General features: G+C 42.4%; 1 protein-coding gene across 9 annotated transcripts in view; it reads left to right on the forward strand.

Annotated features, from left to right (window-relative positions):
- The window catches only part of JARID2 (jumonji and AT-rich interaction domain containing 2), a 228,194-nt gene that overhangs the window by 149,635 nt on the left and 60,319 nt on the right, over positions 1-18,240 (forward strand). For all 9 annotated transcript variants that reach the window (XR_012774336.1, XR_012774337.1, XM_075493800.1 and 6 more), the window contains one exon: positions 12,560-12,729. Coding sequence is in view for 5 of the 9 variants with exons in the window: in XM_075493795.1 (XP_075349910.1) it covers positions 12,560-12,729 (170 nt within the window). In the remaining 4 variants the exon portion in view is untranslated. The remainder of the gene's footprint in view (positions 1-12,559; positions 12,730-18,240) is intronic.

The following is an 18,240-nucleotide window of genomic DNA, read 5'->3' on the forward strand; positions in this document are numbered from 1 at the left end:
TGTTTTATGCAAAAGTGATCACTTTGCTGCTTATCAGAATAAAGTCTGTGCAGCAGATACAGGATGTCTTGTGTCTTTTCTTTATTTTTTTTTTTCTTGCTGTGCGTCTAAATGTTGTAGTTTTACAAGAGAAATGTTGAGTCCCTGGTAATAGCCAGATGGTAGAGGAGCCTTCGAAAGGCCAGCCCCATGGGAAGTGCAGATATCTGGTTTCAGGTGTGGTTAAATTGCAAGCTGCAACCTTGGCAAGAGGTTAAAATGCCCACAAACTACTGACTGTGTGACTTTTATCACTTCCTGCCAGCAGACAGAAAATTTTATTCAAATGGTAGGGATTAATGGAGGACTTAATTGAACAGGAAGTTTTTCAGCCATTCAGACGATGGCTAAAATGATCCATACACTGTTAGTTCTGATATCTCTGCCAGAAGTAATCTCTGGCTTTCTGGGTAGTGCAAGTTGCTTTTAGGGCAAAGGTGAAAGATTGCAAGAGTTGAGGTATGCATGTTTTTCTGAGATTGGAAAACAAGAGTGAAATGATCTGTAAAATAACTTTTTTTTTTTTTTTTTTTAAAGCACAGTTGCAGAGAAAAGGCTGCTCAAAGCGAAAAGAGAATTTTCCTTCAGTCGCACAGCTTTGATCTTGCATCCTCTTGAGTTTTAGCAGTTGGTCAAATTACTAGGGAGGGAGCTGCTGATATGTTTGGTGGTATTTGGCATATCATTCACCATTCTGCCTGAATTTGCAACTGTTTTGAAGAGGATTATAAGAAAGAACAGCACTGAATTTATCAGGAACCGGGGTTTCGGGTAGTGTCGGAGAGCGTTGCATGAGTAAGGCAGTGGGAAGCGCTGTCATCTGAACTGTGCTGGTTTTGTTTAATGTCTCCTGGTTGGGAACTGGGAACTAAACAGGTTTTGCAGATGTCCCTCAGATGTCTGAGAACACTGAAAATTATACTAGAAGAATATTGAAGTTGCACGGTGTGTCGTGCTAAAAGTAGCTTGGACTTCTGCAGTTAAATAGGGGGGAAACCTGCTCATACAAAAATGGGCAGGTTTTAACATTCTGTAGGCTCTCTTCCACAGGGTGGGAAATCTTTTTGTAGGGCCTAAAAGGCTTTTGAAAAAAGCATCTGTGGTAGATAACAAGGTCCCTGTTACATGTAATCCAATGCAGACAGAAGGATGGTGTTGCAGAGCGGGTGAAGTGAAAGGGGAGACCATTTTGCACCCCTAGGCTTCCCCACTGGCTTTACTGAATATCAGAAGACTAGGAGGATTGCTTCGTTCTTCCACCTGCAGCGAGTCCAGGCAGCAGGACGTTGCCTGTTCTGTGCCAGTAGGTGGAGACCGTGGGAGTGAACAGGAAATCACATCTTCCAGTGTGGAGGGTGTTTGTTAGCGTGGAGTTCACCTTGTTTGCTTCCAGCACGTGGGACAGGGTTTCCTGTGAAAAAAATAATTTTATTTTTGTGGTTTTCTCCGTGAAGAAAAGTTTTGTCAGGACGTAATACTCGCTCAGACATCGGCTAGTGATCATTAAAAAACAAGCAAATGTGAACGAGTTCCTTAATTTTTTTTTTTTTCTGTTGCCGTGGTTTTGCATTTTAATTTTCTGGCATGTGGTGATGCTCTTCTCTGTGCAACAGCATGGCATCAAATGGCAGGCCTAGCCTAAAGTCACTCCTTGGTGATGTTCTTCCTGTGAAACTTGCTGGTATGGGGTGGTGGGTTTGGCTCAAGCTGAGAAGTAGGAGTTTTGGGTCACGCTACCCGAAAAGAGGGGGAGCCCCCATTTCTGGATGCGGGAACTGGTAACTCAAGTCTCCATTTGCTGAGCGCTTCTGTAGGTACCTGTGCTCAGCTGCGCTTGGTAAGCAGCTTGTGGGGCGCTCTGGTGAAGAGAACCAAGTAGCAGATGGAGATGAGAAACGCTGCAGAAGAAGAATGGCTCCAGAGCATGACGCAGGAGCAGAAGCAAGGTGTGCACAGGAGGGAGTTTGGGGAGGAGTCAGAAGCTCTTGAAGCTGACAGTACTGCTGAAATAAGTACTCATCAAAGGGCAGTCAGTACTGATCCGCACTAATGTGGTGACTCCCACTGTAGCTTAGTCCCAAAGAGTCAACTTGTCTTTTCTATTATCATAAACTGTCTCCGGTGAACAATCTCTGCAGCATGCATAGCCCAAAGAACAGCAAGGAAAGAGATGTACCCAGGACACAGCCCCCTCCAAAATGGACTGCTGCAATACATTCCTATTTCTTGTCCCTTCTCAGTAGGGATGCTTTGCATTACTATGCACATTTGTAGCTTGTGTGAGCATATCTGATCTGGCCCAGTTGAATGCTGTTGGCTGTGGTGGCAAGGGTGTCAGCAATAACCAGGACCTTGGGAGGAGTGTTTGTAGGACCCACAGTGAAGTGTCTGCACCATTGTTGTTGGATTCCCATGTGGACTGATGCATTTGAAGGCTTAGCCTGGGTGGCTTTATGCAACCTGCAATGTGGTTGCAGGGTAGACACAGCTGGAGTACAACCCATAGCAGTCAAAGGTTAAAGTACCTGTGCTCATGTTCTTAGACTAGAAATGAAGCTACTCCAAAATGGGAATTTTTAAGAACTATTACAGGACAAAGGAAGGGTGGCACCACCTGTATCCAGTATTCAGAAGGATCTCTTCTGCCATCTATTGCCATGTATGGCTCACCACATGCCTGTATGGAGGAGAAAAAATTCCTGTCCAGTCTCAGGTGGGACAACCCTGGAGAAAGTGGATTTAAAAAAGAGCCTTTGTCTTCCTGAAATAGACTCTCCAGATCCTACACTTACAGAGGAATAAGCCTTTGGACCGGGATTTATGGACAGTCTGTAGGACAGTTGCTATAGTGTGATCTGATGACAAAGGCAGCTAACTGTAGGAAAACAGCTTCTTCGGAGCTTCATTCAGCTGTCATATCCTCATTTGGTCATGCTCCCACTGCTCCTACTCCCTGGGCAGCAGCTGATAAACCCTCCTATACTTGCTACAGCCACCAGCACATGGGATGGGTGGAAGTGTTTGAGTATTTGGTGCTAATTAATGTACTTAAATCTAAATTAACCTTTCTCCGGCTGCTGGAGGCTGGGCTGGAAGCATCCCATTGCTAAGATGCTTGAAGGTAGATGTGTGGTTTCATAATTGTATTGTGCTGGAGTTGCGCCTTGATAACTCAGGGTCCTGTTTTGGTTTGAGCATGACAAGAGAGCTTGCAACTCTGTGTACAGGGCAGTGATGCAAATTGCATACACATGGACTGTTCTTGTGTCGGGTCCAACTAAAATCAGTTCCAGCAGTAGGATGAGAGGAGACCCATGCTCCTGGAGAAGGGCTGCAAGCTTGACTAATTACGCTTTCATTTTGGGGGGTTGTTTCTTGTTCCTCCTTGCTTCTGTGTATCCTGAGGTCTATGGAGGGAACTCAAGTTCACACTGGGAAATCCTACTGCTACATCAGCGTAGCATCAGAAGTCCCTGGCCACCATGAGTGTTTCAAAACAAAAACCCAGGGCATTTAGTACCCAGTGTGATTCATCCCTGTCAAGGTTATCTAGACCACTGAAACACCTGAACTGCCTGGATCCATAGCTGAAACCTGAATGCAGTGTTCGTTTTCTACAACAACTTCTATACCATCTAGTAGGGGCCTCAGTCTAGCAGGCAAGGTCTGTGTCCTTATGGCATTGTGGCTGCTTGTATATGCGAGGTGGAGTATATATGAGGCTTGTATATGGTGGCTGGAGTTGTCCAGTTCCTCTACAGTTAATGTGGTGGGGGGTGGTAAACAGTGTCCGGCGTCTTTTGAGAACTCCCACTTTGCCCAAGGCTCTCTTGTATGTTGTTTTAACAGCCAGCTATTTCACTTAGTGGGTATAAGTATCTCTGCTGAACTGCATGAAGTGAGGCTGTTTTGGAGACTGCAAATACCTTTTTGTGATCAGTGAGCATGGTCAGGAAAAACAGGTGATTCCAGAATTAATGATAACTTGAGCAGTTTTTAGCAAACAAGTTTAAGCTGTACTTTGAACTAGTCATTAAGCATATGGGTTAGCTCAATTATCATTCATTAAATGTCATTCCCAAGCACCTTTCCATTGTTTGCAGGGGAGGAGGTTCTCAGAAACCGACTGTTTCCCATTTAAAACAAACACAAACCAAAAAAACCCAAAGGAAAATGTGCATCCATTAATTGTGGCTAAAGTTTTAGAGCAAGAAGTGTTATTTATAGAAACATGTCCTGTTAGGCTCAACAATCAAGGACTGAATGGAGATGAGCTTAGTATTTTACTTTGATTTGTTCACTTGAGAATTTAAGGCTGGTTTAAAATCATGTTGTTCATTTAGGCCCAATTTTAAATTTCTGGGCCACAGAAGGTAAAAAGGATTGAGTGAATAAAGGGCTCAGTAAAAATAACTTCTGAAAATTGTTGCATTCAACCTTACTGGAATGTTTCATTTACTGAAAATTAACCCAGATTCTTCTAATCAGATGACAGGATTAAGAATTATACTCTTACCTAGTAGTACAGGTCTGGGTTGTGTCTTGGATTACATGATCTTGCAAATCATTTTGAAGGATTCATGTCTTAGAGTGACCACATGCTTTGCAATGGTTACCTGCACTTGGTGTCCGCATGGATGGGAGTGACCAGGTCTCTCGCCCCCTAGTTCCTTCCTGGTACAAACAGGTGTGGAGATACAGATGATGGTTGAATCTTGATTTCCGCTACTGCAAACTTGCTGTTAGTAGCGACTGAGCAGGCATGATGTTGAAATGGGCAAAAGATACCATTGATAGAGGCAGAAGATACTACCCCAGAAGCTTAGGGGGATGTGGGAGAGGAAATACAGTTCAAAGGACTCCTTTGTACACCTGCTTTCTGCTCTTGGTGTGATGCCGTTTATTCACCTGATGCTGTAACTTGGGTCACAGTAGTTGCAGTGGTATGTGAATACATGCAGAGAGAAACGCTGCCTAGTACTACTAGAGCAAACGCTTGCACTCAAGTGTGCTCCAGGGAGGGCCAACAAGATCTCCTTGTATTCTGAGGGCAATTTTTTCCTCCACTTCTTTTGCTTATCCAGGTAATGTTTACTCTCACAGTTGGGAGAAACAGATTTGTTTCATTTAAGTTTTGGCAGTGTTGATGCAGACAACTTGTTGGTTTGAATTCTGGAGCCCTGTTCTCATGAACTGGTGATCCTCTAGAAGGTTACTATTTGGAGTGAAAGTCTGGGGCTTGTTCTCAGGAGTGAAAGGGTGAAATGTAATTTAGCCATGCTTCCCGCTGGTGTATGCGATAGTGATAAGGATTTCCTGGTTGTCCCGTGAAGAATGATACCTCCAGCACCAAGTTTTGCATGCTCACCTTGGGCTTGCCTAGAAGTGCCTGTCACATGGTTGATTCTGAGCTCTAAATTACACACTTGATATCATCTGATCTGCAGCAGACACCTGGCTATTAAAGCCTAAATGACTTTTTTTTTGGTGGGGCTTTTTTTTGTTTTGGTTTGGGGTTTTTGTTTGTTTGTTTTTTAAATTAGGTTAGAACATCTCTACAGCCTATCACTTTCAGATACGTTTACCTTAATAAATGAATCTGCACACACTAACGAATCTTTGCATACAGGCATGTTGTGTGCTAGACCGAGTGTCATGTTGTACAGTGGAATTAAACCGAACGTGTAAATTGTATGTTGGTTCTGATGAGAACAAAAGATGGTGCGCTTCAAAACTGATCTAGATTAGGAATAGGGACAAGTACAACTCAGAAATAACTATTTTGCCAAGCCAGCAAAGTGTCATAGTAAGGAAATAAATAATCCAGGTACACGGCAGAGGGGAAACTATAATGGTATTAGCACAGAATGGTCAGCACAAAAGCAAAAGTCGGTGAGGTAGAGAGCCCGTCTGTGCCAGAGCCTTCCCTGTAATGGGTACTAGTGGCTGATGGAAGGACAGCTGTAATGCTCAGCTGTGATCATGTGTAGCTGTGTGGGATGGTCAGGTTGAGAGGGCAATATGGGAAAGGTCCTGCAGAACTTAGCTCAGCTGTATCCGTGCGAGGACAAACCCCTGAATGGAAAAAAGTAAATATACGGTGCACTGAATTTCTGCTGCCCAGACTGAGAGGCATAATGCTGAAAGAGATCCAGGAACTGCAAAGCCTAACTGAGCAATAACAGGAAACCCAAACTTTCCCCGTTTAAAGATGTGTTTTGATAGAGGATGGTTCCTCAACAGCTAGCCTTAGATCAGGTAGTAAGCGAGTCTGTATTCCTAACTATCTGTGCAGTGTTTGGTCAAAACTAATACCAGCTCATCGCTGCTAGTTAGTAGTAGCGATTTTAATGTGATAAAAGTAAATATCTACAAATACTTACATTGCAGTTTCTCAGGAGGAGAAGCAACAAAAGCAAAGTAACCAAATACCGACGCTGCTTTTAGAAAGACAGAGGCTTTCCTTCACTTTAGCCTGCAGGGTGCTCACTAGCAGCTCAGAAAGTGAAAAACACACTGCATTGAAAAGGGAAATGGGAATTAATCACAAAACTGTGACACTCAAGCAGCTGCTTAAACTGTGGTTCCTATGGAGTTTGGAAATCTAACTCTAGTGGTGCCATTATAAAGAAAAAGGACATAAATGTCAGGCTACAGAAAAGCAGGAAACAACGAAGGCAAAAGTGAAGTTCAAGGAGTAAGTGAAAGGTTGTGAGACCAAACAGCAAGCAAACATTGTAGTACATAACAAGCAGGAAGTTTTGTGAAAACCTGCAGATTGCTGGAGATTAGACAACATTTGAAAAAGTTTGTTTTGCAGATCTCTTCCCAGTTGAGATGCTTAGGTATGAGATCAGCGTCTCAACCCCAGAATTTACTATAAATAGATTAGTATGAATACATATATATTATCAATTCAATTGTGCATATTGTTCTTTGTGTATGTTTTATAGTACTTGTGCTTTGCTTTCACTTAGGAGTTATGGAGTAATAAACTGAAAATAGATTTTTTTACCGATGTACAAGTAAATCTCGCATACTGATAATTTAATACTTGGTTTGTAGCTAACACAGCATGCACTGTTATCTAGAGTATTAACATTTACTAAATTTAACACAGACTGGTATTACTAGCCTGAGCTTTGCTTTGCTTTGCAAAGACCGCCTTTGTGTAGTAGGTGTTTTCTTCCTAAACATATCCTTTTCTACAAGCTGAAAGAATGGTGCTAGGATATTCTATTTTAAAAGACATTTCTGAAGTATTTTTAGCTAACACAAACTGTAGTGTTTTGATTATAAAGAATGCAATTTGCTTAAAATATTCAACTAAAAATAAATTCCAGTCTAGAAAAGCTTCAAAAAGTATATTGTGCGTTGGAGAGAAATGTTTTGTAGCCTAGTCTGAGTTTGTACACTCAGGATATTTTTGTTGTGGAGTTGTAGTCTCTGGCCATAATTAGCTGTCTCGGACCTAAACAGTAAGTTCAGTAGAAGAGAAGTATACCAAAAGGAGGTGAGGCTTCCTCAGGCTGAGACTTTTTTGAACTTCATGTCATAGGTAGGTGTTTAAAGTCTCTCAAAAGCAGTAGAAAGAAAACAACATTCTGTTGAGAGAAGGTTAATTACTATTTATTTTTAAAAAGTCTGGATATTTCTGGCTGTGTTGGGTGTTTCCATGATGTTTAGATGTGGTATTATTTTGAGTTCTTCCCTCATCCTTTTCCTTCTTGCAAAGTGTTTTTTCTGTTTGCGTATTTGCAAGTCTTACGTAGTGTATACCCTTTTCATGAGGACGGAGCAAGCAATTTATTTTGAGGACGCAAACAGGATTATTGTTGTTCTTTTTGCCACTCGTACCTGTTGCACACTAAATAGATAATTCCAGCAGAAATCGTTGCATTAATAAGCAAACAGCAAAGCCACACTGTGGCTTTGTGTGTTTATAGAATCATAGAATCATTTAGGTTGGAAAAGACCTTTAAGATCATCAAGTCCAACCGTTAACCAAACACTGCCAAGTCCACCACTAAACCATGTCCCTAAGCACCACATCTACACATCTTTCAAATACCTCCAGGGGTGGTGACTCAACCACTTCCCTGGGCAGCCTGTTCTGATGCTTGACAATCCTTTTGGTGAATAAGTTTTTCTTAATATCCAATCTAAACCTCCCATGGCGCAACTTGAGGCTGTTGCCTCTCGTCCTATGGCTTGTTACTTGGGAAAAGAGACCGACCCCCACCTCGCTACAACCTCCTTTCAGGTAGTTGTAGAGAGTGATAAGGTCTCCCCTCAGCCTCCTTTTCTCCAGGCTAAACAACCCCAGTTCCCTCAGCCGCTCCTCACAAGACTTGTGCTCCAGACCCTGCACCAGCTTCCTTGCCCTTCTCTGGACACGCTCCAGCCCCTCAATGTCTCTCTTGTAGTGAGGGGCCCAAAACTGAACACAGTATTTGAGGTGCGGCCTCACCAGTGCCGAGTACAGGGGGACAATCACTTCCCTACTCCTGCTGGCCACGCTATTCCTGATACAAGCCAGGATGCTGTTGGCCTTCTTGGCCTCCTGGGCACACTGCTGGCTCATATTCAGCTGGCTGTTGATCAACACCCCCAGGTCCTTCTCTGCCAGGCAGCTTTCCAGCCACTCTTCCCCAGGCCTGTAGCATTGCATGGGGTTGTTGTGACCCAAGTGCAGGACCTTGCACTTGGCCTTGTTGAACCTCATACAATTGGCCTCAGCCCATCGATCCAGCCTGTCCAGATCCCTCTGTAGAGCCTTCCTACCCTCAAGCAGATCAACACTCCCACACAACTTCGTGTCATCTGCAAACTTACTGAGGGTGCACTTGATCCCCTCATCCAGATCATTGATAAAGATATTAAACAGAACTGGCCCCAACACAGAGCCCTGGGGAACACCACTTGTGACTGGCCGCCAACTGGAGTAAACTCCATTCACCACAGCTCTCTGGGCCTGGCCATCCAGCCAGTTTTTTACCCAGTGAAGAGTATGATTGTCCAAGCCATGAGCAGGCAGTTTCTCCAGGAGAATGCTGTGGGAAACGGTGTCAAAGGCTTTACTAAAGTCTAGATAGACAACATCACAGACACAAAATGTCTTTCTGAGCACTTTTATCACTTCCTTTCCTTTTCTGCCTTGCTCAGAAGTGGTGTGTGAGTACAACGGGCTGCTATGCTTCATCTCATGTAATCGTAGTGGAGGGGGGGTACCTCCTTTTTTGGCAGCAGCTTCACACTTATATTGGATTAAGTGTAATGTGAAACCGTACCCGAAATAATTGGTTTTATGCTTCTAGAGGTTTTCATGGGGACATATGAGGTTATTAAGATGCATACACTCCTTCACGAGGAAACAGTTTTAAGTTGTTGCCCGTGTTTTGAAATGTGTATGTTTTTCCTTTGCTGGCCCACCTTTGAAACTGGTCATCTTTACACAAATCTGGAGCAAAGGTTACTTAAAAGCTTGGCTTTTGTTTCCTAACCTTGATGCTTCATCCCAGTGTGTTGTAGCTACAGAATAGCTTGTTTCTTGTTCATGGCTCACTCTGTACACCCTCAGGCATTGTTTGAAGTAGAAGCCTGTGGAGCACATGCCTATCCACGCAAAGAACAGTAGTTGTTGCAGAAACCTGAAGGATGCTGCAGTCACAAAAGGGTGCCTTCATCTACTAGGTTTCATAAATTGAATTGGTGATGCTTATGACCTGTAACTGCTCAGGGTTTTAATAAAAAATGGATATTTCATAAGGTGCAGACCTGTTTTTGTGGCACTGGTGAGCTCAAACCAAGCAGGAGGAAGTACAGCAAACATCAACAGAGGTGTGAGAGGAGAAGCATGTCAGACACATCTGACCATATAGCAACAAGTCTCCACAGCCTCCTCGGGGAAGCGGCAAAAGTCCACAGTTGTAGCCTGAAGTTGGATGGAGGGAAGATCTGGCATTTGCACTGTCCTTGCTGAAACGAAGGGCCCCCGAGGGAGCATGGTGGGTAGTGAAGAGCCGGTGACGCTGCCAGGCCAGGCTACGTGCCCTGTGAGAATTGGGCAAGCAAAACGAACAGGGAGTTGTTTGTACTGGGGAAGGACGGCTAGTGGAGAGTGTATTTTCAAAGACAGACCGAACCAAAAGTACTTCCAATTCACTAATTCATTTCACGTCTATGCTGAACTTACAAATCATTTCCTAATCCTCTTTCAATGCTCTAGGGACCGATAATAGGAATGCTGCAAATAGCCATGGCCGATCCTTACTGCAGAGGGTTAATTTTGAACCATGATACAGGCTTAACCTTCTACTTTTTGGCGTGGTGGTGGTTGTGGAGTCCTCCCTGCTGCTTGCTTTGATCACATGAGATTTGAGCAGATAGTTTCAGAGATGCGGTGAGTGGCTAGTGTATGTTTTTAACAGCGCAGCTGAGGAAGCACATCGATGGGGAAAAAATCGCTGTGCAGATGACAGAGCCTAAGTTTTGTGCAGAACAGAAGCTAACACAAAGCGTTTTTCTCTGGCCGCATGTGTGGTTTTGGTGATAGAAATGTAGTTGGTTGAAATTAAAATCCCATTCACCCTGCAAGGGAGTCCTCCTATTCCTTCAAGCAGATGGGCTTTGCAAGGCAATCTGAGTAATTTTGGGGATATACAGGCAGATCTATACAAGACCTTCATTCTGGAAAGATAATTGCTCATAGATACGAGGAAATGTTTGTGTTCAATAGTCTTTTAGTTCCAATTTACAAATTATAAGCACCATGATAAAAAAAATTATCAACACCATGTTATATTTTCCAGTAAGGAGATGAAAATAAGCAGTAAGAATGGCTGATGATTTTTGTTGTTTGGGGACGTGGGGGTTGGATGGTGAAGACATGGACAATTTTATGCAGAGTTTAGGGAGAAAATTACTTTTGTAATTTTTGTAATTTTGAAATTTAATAGGAGAATGTTACTTTTGTTCTCTGTTGTCATTAGGGGATGTGTGTATACATATACAAACACTGCTGGGATTTTCAATTTTTTTTCTTCTATTTTAGCCACAAAATTGTGGAATTTTAAAATACAATAACAAACCTCTTCTTACCCAACTGTTCAAGTTTAATATCCGTGAAAAAGAAGAGGTTTGCCAATTACGTGTTTCATCCACGTTGAATGATAACTGTGCTTTCCTTAAGTCATAACAGTCAAGCCTGCTGTGGAGTGACAAGACCTGGCTTTTCCTTCAGTGTTATTTGATACATGTTTCAGCTTGACATTATGTAAATATTCTGCTATTAGGGAAGAAAATGACATAAAATTGCATCCTTTCTCAATGAGGTTTTAAGTTCTTTCAGTAGCTTCTCTCCTTTTTTGAAGCTGTAATAAAGATCATAATTAGAATCCCGGTTGCTTAAGTGAGAAATTAGCATGTTCTTAAATGCTGAGCCGAGCCAGGTTCCCAGTGAGACCCCCTCTGGGTATCTGTCCTGCCCCAAAGCGCTTTCCCTAATACCAATTTGCGTTCTAGACATATTAAAGAAAATCATATTCATTGCCACCTAGCAGTTAATCAGAGCCTTCAGATAGGCTTGAAATAATTTGCAGCCTGACTGCCAAAACCACCTGCATCTGTTCATTTCTTACAGCTGTACCCGGGCATGCTCTAAAACTTATCAGAGAGTGTCAGTCCATCACCCAGTATCAGGACTGAGACAAATTCACTCCATGCATGTCCTTCATTCTTACAAATTTGTCACAAATACCACCTAACCCCACCCCGGACCTCCTTGCTTACTGTCTTCTAGGTTGTGGACAAGGGAACAAAAATCTAATGGCTTTTACCTGATATTTTCCCTGTCAAAAATATCTTTCCCTAAAGGTTTTGATTTGTTTTTGTAGAACTGGGCTCTAACATAGATACTTTATCTATTAACATATATTTTACCATGTAAATAAGATTCTAGCAGATTGGAATAAATTAAAACCTTAATGGGGCTAAAATAAACCTCATTTGTAAATTAATTAAAAACAAGAAGCAAAGAACACTAACACATTAAAAAAAAGACATTTTCATGGTGCAAAATACAGATTTAATTTCCAAATAAGTGAACGGTAAACTGTAATTGTATGATGTGCAAGAAAATACTCGGAACATATGAAATAGTAGTCACAGATTTTATAGTCAAGATGTTCCCTTTCTGGTTTTCCAAATTGTCACAGAAGATACCAAAGGTTAAAGCAAATAAAATACTGCCTTCGCAATTGACCCAGGTAGGGATATGATATTGGTGGGAGATGGATTCAGATCTCTTCCTGCCCCCGCCCCCCCCCCCCTTTTTCCTTTTTTCCTTCTTTTTCTCTTTTTTCCTCCTCCTCCTCCTCCTTCTCCTCCTCCTTTTTTCCTCCTCCTTTTTTTTTTCCTTTTTCCATTTTTACCCCTTTTTTTAAATGGTGAATTTTTATGTTCTGACATCTCTCCTGCAAGTACTGCCTAACGTGCTTCTGATATGCTCTTGTTTCCACAGGCCAAGGCTGCAAGCACAAAGGAAGTTTGCTCAGTCCCAGCCAAACAGTCCCAGCACAACTCCAATAAAGATAGTGGAGCCGTTGTTACCCCCTCCCGCCACTCAGATTTCTGACCTCTCCAAAAGGAAGCCCAAGACAGAAGATTTTCTCACTTTCCTCTGTCTTCGAGGTAGGAGTCTCGCAGCAGCCTAGGGGAACAGTCTCATGCAAAGAACAAGCCGTAGCACCGCACACCAAGTAGCAGCTAGACAAATGTACTGGTTCTACACTTGAATATATTGTGTGCATTTCAACTCTCAGCAATTTGACTGTATCCGCAGCAGGAGCGTTCGAGTTCGTGGTTGTAAAGACCATAAAATGAGGCTGGTAATAGTGCAAAAGGAAATTTCTTTTATGCTTAGCACTCTGTTATCCTGAATGGGTTTTTGTCTAGCTCTCTTAAGTCCTCCCTATCCTCCTTTGTTTTGTCTGACTATAAACTGAAGAAGTGCTTAACTTGCCTGAGTACTTGTTCCTGTAAGAGGAAAAATCTGGTTGGAAATTCCCCTTCTTTACCTAGTCACTGTCCTTTAGTGTGCTATCTGAGTGAGGCTCTTCATCTGACAGTGGGTGGAGGGGTTGCCGTTGTTCTTAGCTGCCCCAGGAGCTGGATTGTTCCCATGGTGATAATTAAAACAGGTGAGCTCCTCCACTCTGCAACCCAAGTGCAGATGAGGCATCTGAAGTTGTACAGCAAGATACATGAATTATCTCACAGTAACAGGTGCCTGATCCTGGCCTGGAGCTCTGTGGTGTGTGTCTGGGATCACTGGTGTGTGTCTGCGAGCCAGCATGTCAGACTTGGGGACCTTTGTGTGAGGTACAGCTGACTGTCCAGATTAAGCTACAGAAGGAGACCTTAACCTAAGTGGTCATTTTTCTTGGGATTTTCCATGGCCCTGTGTCCCAAGTCATGTACTGAAGATAGCATCTCTCAGTTTAATCTCCCAATTGCCATATTAGCTCTTGTGGTATGTTTCTCTTTTGGCAGGTGCCTCCCCTGTCCCTTAGCTAGTCACTGCTCCATCTTTGATGTGCTGGAACGATGCCTCTTGCTGTTGTTTTGTCCCATTACCTGCTGAAAGGGTGTGCATTTGTTACAGGTAGTCTGCAAAAGTCTTACTTAGTGGATTGAATCCTTCAAAGCTTGTGTTTGAATTGCCCTTCTCTGGTTCTGAGGTCTCTGTTGCATCTGCGAGCAGCACTGGTCAACACCACCCATAGCTTCCTGCTGAGGCTTTCTCACCTTAATGCAGCATGATTTGATTTCTTTTTTCTTCTCTCCTGTGAGATTTTAGGCTAGTGGTAGCTTTAGACTGGTTGCTAATTTATCTGTCTTGACTCTGGTCCAATATGGAGCCTCCATCCTGTTGGGACTTCTGGTAAAGCAGGTGGGTGGAGGGGATGGAGGGGGCTGGTTTGCTAGCTTTTGTGTTTGTTTAAAGGATTGTGAGGAGCAGGATCTAATGGAGTTTAAAGTGGCATCACAGTCCTCTGAAATTTAATCTGTGGAAATGTATTTCTAATTTAGTCTGCTGTGAGGTTGATCAGTCTGTTGGCAGCATGTCACTGCTGTGATCTGGGCCAACTGCCACAGTTGTTGGTGGGAAAATTCAGATGGTGGGGGTGTGTGTGTGTATGTGTGTGAGCACACATGGCTGCATTCACACACTTGTTTCCACTGCTTGCTAACTAAGCATGTGTTAGTTATAGCTTTGAAGGCACTTGCACTTAAAGAAAGGCAACCTGTGTGGGGATGTGACTTATCTCCATTTTTATTTCCTACTGTCTCTTAGCATTCTGCTTTAACAATGCACATGGGAAGCACGGGTACTTTTGTCCTATTCCAGTGCTTCATTCAGAAGGTTTGTTGGGTTGTGGTTTTTTTTTTTTTTAATTTTAATCAGTGGCTGTTTAGCTCTTGCACCTGTAATTTTCTTCTTTGTTATTCATCTGTAGAATAATTGATGTTTTGTACTGTCAATTAAGAACTTGCAATTCATTTCTAATTTCTTCAGCATGTAGGAGTACTCATATATTTCAGACAACACGTGCATTCAGACGGCAAGATCCCAATTACAATTATATTAAAAACCACGAGGGAAAAATCTGCTCTGAGTGCCACACATGGCATGTTCTTGGTCTGCTTAAACAGGCTGAAGAAAAGCAGAAAGGGGAAGCTGTCAGCTCACTGTTTCAGCACCTCCACAAGCTTATTGCTCCATCACCCCTGTGTAAAGCCTGAAAAGAGCCAGTAAAAACAGGGACGGAAATCTTCTTGGACATCTGCTACTTGGATGTGTTTCTGTGGAGGAGCAGGAGAGAGGCTGTGGCTTGGAGGAGGAGGAGTGGGGTTGTTGAGATCGGTATTAGCATGGTTCTGGCTTCAGTGTCTGAACTGCTGTGTCCTTCAGGAGGTCCTGGCTGCCTGAGATTGTGCCCGTTTGGTCCCTTGGGAGGTTTAGCTCCAGGTGGTTGTCTCTTTTGATGTGCCCATTGGAAAAAAGGAGGTGGAAGCTGTTTCTTAATATGCTTGCAGGGCGTTCATGTAGCAGCCCACTGGTATGTCCAACTCCAGAAAGGTCCCACAAGTGGCCTTCCAGGGCACTGGCAGGCTTGGTTTGGTGCTGTTCTTCTGGTGGTACCCAGCGAGCTTGGAGAGGGAAGAGCCAGCAGCTTCCTTAAACCCTGCGTAGGGAAGACGTGATTTTTTTTGGAAGGGTTTTGTTTTGGTTTTGAACCTCTGTGCTGTTATTTATTGAAGTGTTGAAGGATTCAAAATTGCTTGCATGGTGGGACATGTGGTTGTTCTGACTTCTGTCCAGATATGTCTGTCCAGCCCTGGCTGTTTGCACTTTCTTGATGAAATGTGACATACAATTACATGGAAATAAGAGCACACTCACAGGGTGTAAGTTCAGCACTTTGAAAATGGTTTAGTAGTAAGTGTAGTAGTGATAAGATCCAGGACAGTAAATCCCCATGTTTGTGTAATTTTTTAATTTTTTTTTCTTTTTTTTAAAGTTGGGACTCTCTTAGGTCCTAGTCCTTCAAAATGCTCTGATGATATAGTCCCTGCATTCATGATCAAAGCTTTTCTTCGGCAAGGGAGTCTTCTCCAGGACTGGTGGGAAAACAGCTCTGTGGTCGTGTCTCTGTCCTTGTCCCACCACACCCAGCAGCAGTGTCAGAAGCACAGTGTAAATTTGTCGCACTGTGTCAGACTGTACTTTCGTTTTCTATTTTTAAATAGAGAAATTTAAAAATCCCATCACCACTACAAGTTCACTTTTCAGTACTCTGGGGGGTTTATTTTAAGCGGCAGCAGCTGAATTCTGTGAGTGATGGAGCAGTACTGTAATGCGACAATGTGGAATAAAGGCCCTTGATGTGCGTAAGGTCCCATACTTAGGAAAAGAAGTCCCATTTACCTGGCCTTCTGCTATGTGTCAGAAAATCTAATGATTCAAATCACTTTTATTTACTTTTTTTTTTTTTTTAAGCATCCTGTAATTTCAAAGTGAGATAATTTAACCAAGATGACCTGCTTGGTTTCATTATCCAGAATACTAAGGGCTTTAGACATATTTTTAATTAGTTTGTGTTTTGAACTCTTGATTTGATAATACAATGTACTAAGTACTTCCTAAAAGGTAAGCGGAGCAGAATGAAAAAGCTGTAACAGTTGATTAATATCTGAGCACCCTGGAATACATCTAACTGACCAGACTTGGCAAGGCTCCCCTGCTTTCTATTATTTTAAAATCCTTCTTTTTATTTTTTTTTTTTATTAAATTGTGACCTAGAATTTCCAACACAAGAAGGAAGGGAATAGTGCAGATATCTCTGAAGTGTTTGTCTGCAGCGTTCTTATCTTTAAATAGCTTCTTTGAAGGAGCCTGTATGCCCTTTGCCAGAGGCATAATTAGTATCTTTCAGCAGAGTGTGTAGATACGAGTGTGTCATCTCGGTGCGGTTGTACAACGGCTTTCACTTCTACTGTCTTTTCTGCCTCTGATCAAATTTTTTTAATAGCTTCCGTTACAGTGCATTTAAGTTACCTTTACCCTCCATAATTATTTACAGGTTAAAAATATTGCAAGTGGAATAATATCGAACTAAAGGGGGGAAGGAGAAACAACTCCCTGTGAGCAATAGATCTTTGGCAGAAGGTGATAACAGGAAGGCTATGATTAGGAGCCTACATTTAAAGAAGTTTTCCCATGATCAATTTTCTAATTAAGCCAGGCCTCTGGGAGTTACATGCTAGAGAATTTCAGGGATTCCTAAATAAAGATGGTTTAATTGAGATCTCAGAAATTGAGTTTTCAGGCTCTTCTAACAACTGTTCTGCAAAATGCATGACTGTTCGTTTTCTTTGAGTACTGCAATGCCTTAACGATCTGATGATTTATTACAATTGGGCAAAACCAAAATAGAAAATTTCACTATAGCATGTTTGTCCAAACTTCAGTAACTTCTAAATCTTAGTGCCCCAGTCCTCTTGCAGTTTGCTCTTAAACAGGCTTTTTATTTTTTTAAATACCTTGTTTGGGTGGTAGGCTTGGGGGCCTTTGATCCTAGTCTTCTCTCTCGAGTCTTAGTAGGAGAGGTTGCTTGTGCCAGTAGATACCTGCAGAGGTTTTCTATTACAATGGGAGAGCCCCCCAAAATGAAAAACTTGGGAGCTCTTAATTTTGGGCATGTTAGAAAACAACTGTTAATTTGCCTAGCTTTTAACGTGGCAGAAGGTACGCTTGCCCGGTAGCTCAATATCAATAGGTACACTGGATTTTAGAGCCGGTGACTGCATCAATCACATTCTTGAAGCACCAGCCTTCCAAGGGAGTACATTGTCACCGTGGAGACATGCTCACCAGATCAGAGTAAGCACATTAAATAGCACGGCAACTTGATTAGGCTGGAAGCAAAGCAATGAAATGCTGACATTGTCCAAAAATGTGAGCTGCTTTGCAGTCTGGGTTAATTTTTATAATTCCAAAATAATATTAAAACATGCAGACATACAATAATTTGTTTAAAATAATGGAAGAAGGCTTTTTGTCGATTTTGTTGTTACATCATTAGGTATTTGAGACTAAAATTTTAGGACTGATTGAAAACACAAGAATAAACTTTGGGGTGTTGAATCTTAATTGCACAAACTATTTAATAAAAATAAGTTTGCATTTAGTAACTGTAATCTCACAATTTCGAAGTTCTTTTTTAAAGTTAGGAGTAACATTGAAGTGTAAAGTATGAGATACTGCTCATATGCAACCATTTAGTCCACCTGTGTAATATGCTACTCTGGGTAAGTAACTCTCACGGTGGTTTAGGACAAGAGTAATTTAATCAGTGTTGGCAGGGAGAAGTGAATATATGGGCTCACAGTGAACAGCATGTGTATGAAGTACACAGAGAGAGCCTGGCAACCAACACCATGACATTACTCCTTCCCAGGGGATGGGAGTGCTTATGGAGGGCCATCCCTCCAGGCATGCAGCAGAGGATGCGTCTTCACATCAGTGTGTGCCTACTGGGAGATTTAAGAGGTGGGAAGAGCTGCTGAGTGCAAGAGAGAGTAGCCTGTGTGTAGTACTACAGCTGAATCTAAGTTTTTCCCTGCTCTTCCCGTTTC

Source organism: Mycteria americana, chromosome 2, assembly GCF_035582795.1.
Source record: "Mycteria americana isolate JAX WOST 10 ecotype Jacksonville Zoo and Gardens chromosome 2, USCA_MyAme_1.0, whole genome shotgun sequence".
NCBI lineage: Eukaryota > Metazoa > Chordata > Aves > Ciconiiformes > Ciconiidae > Mycteria > Mycteria americana.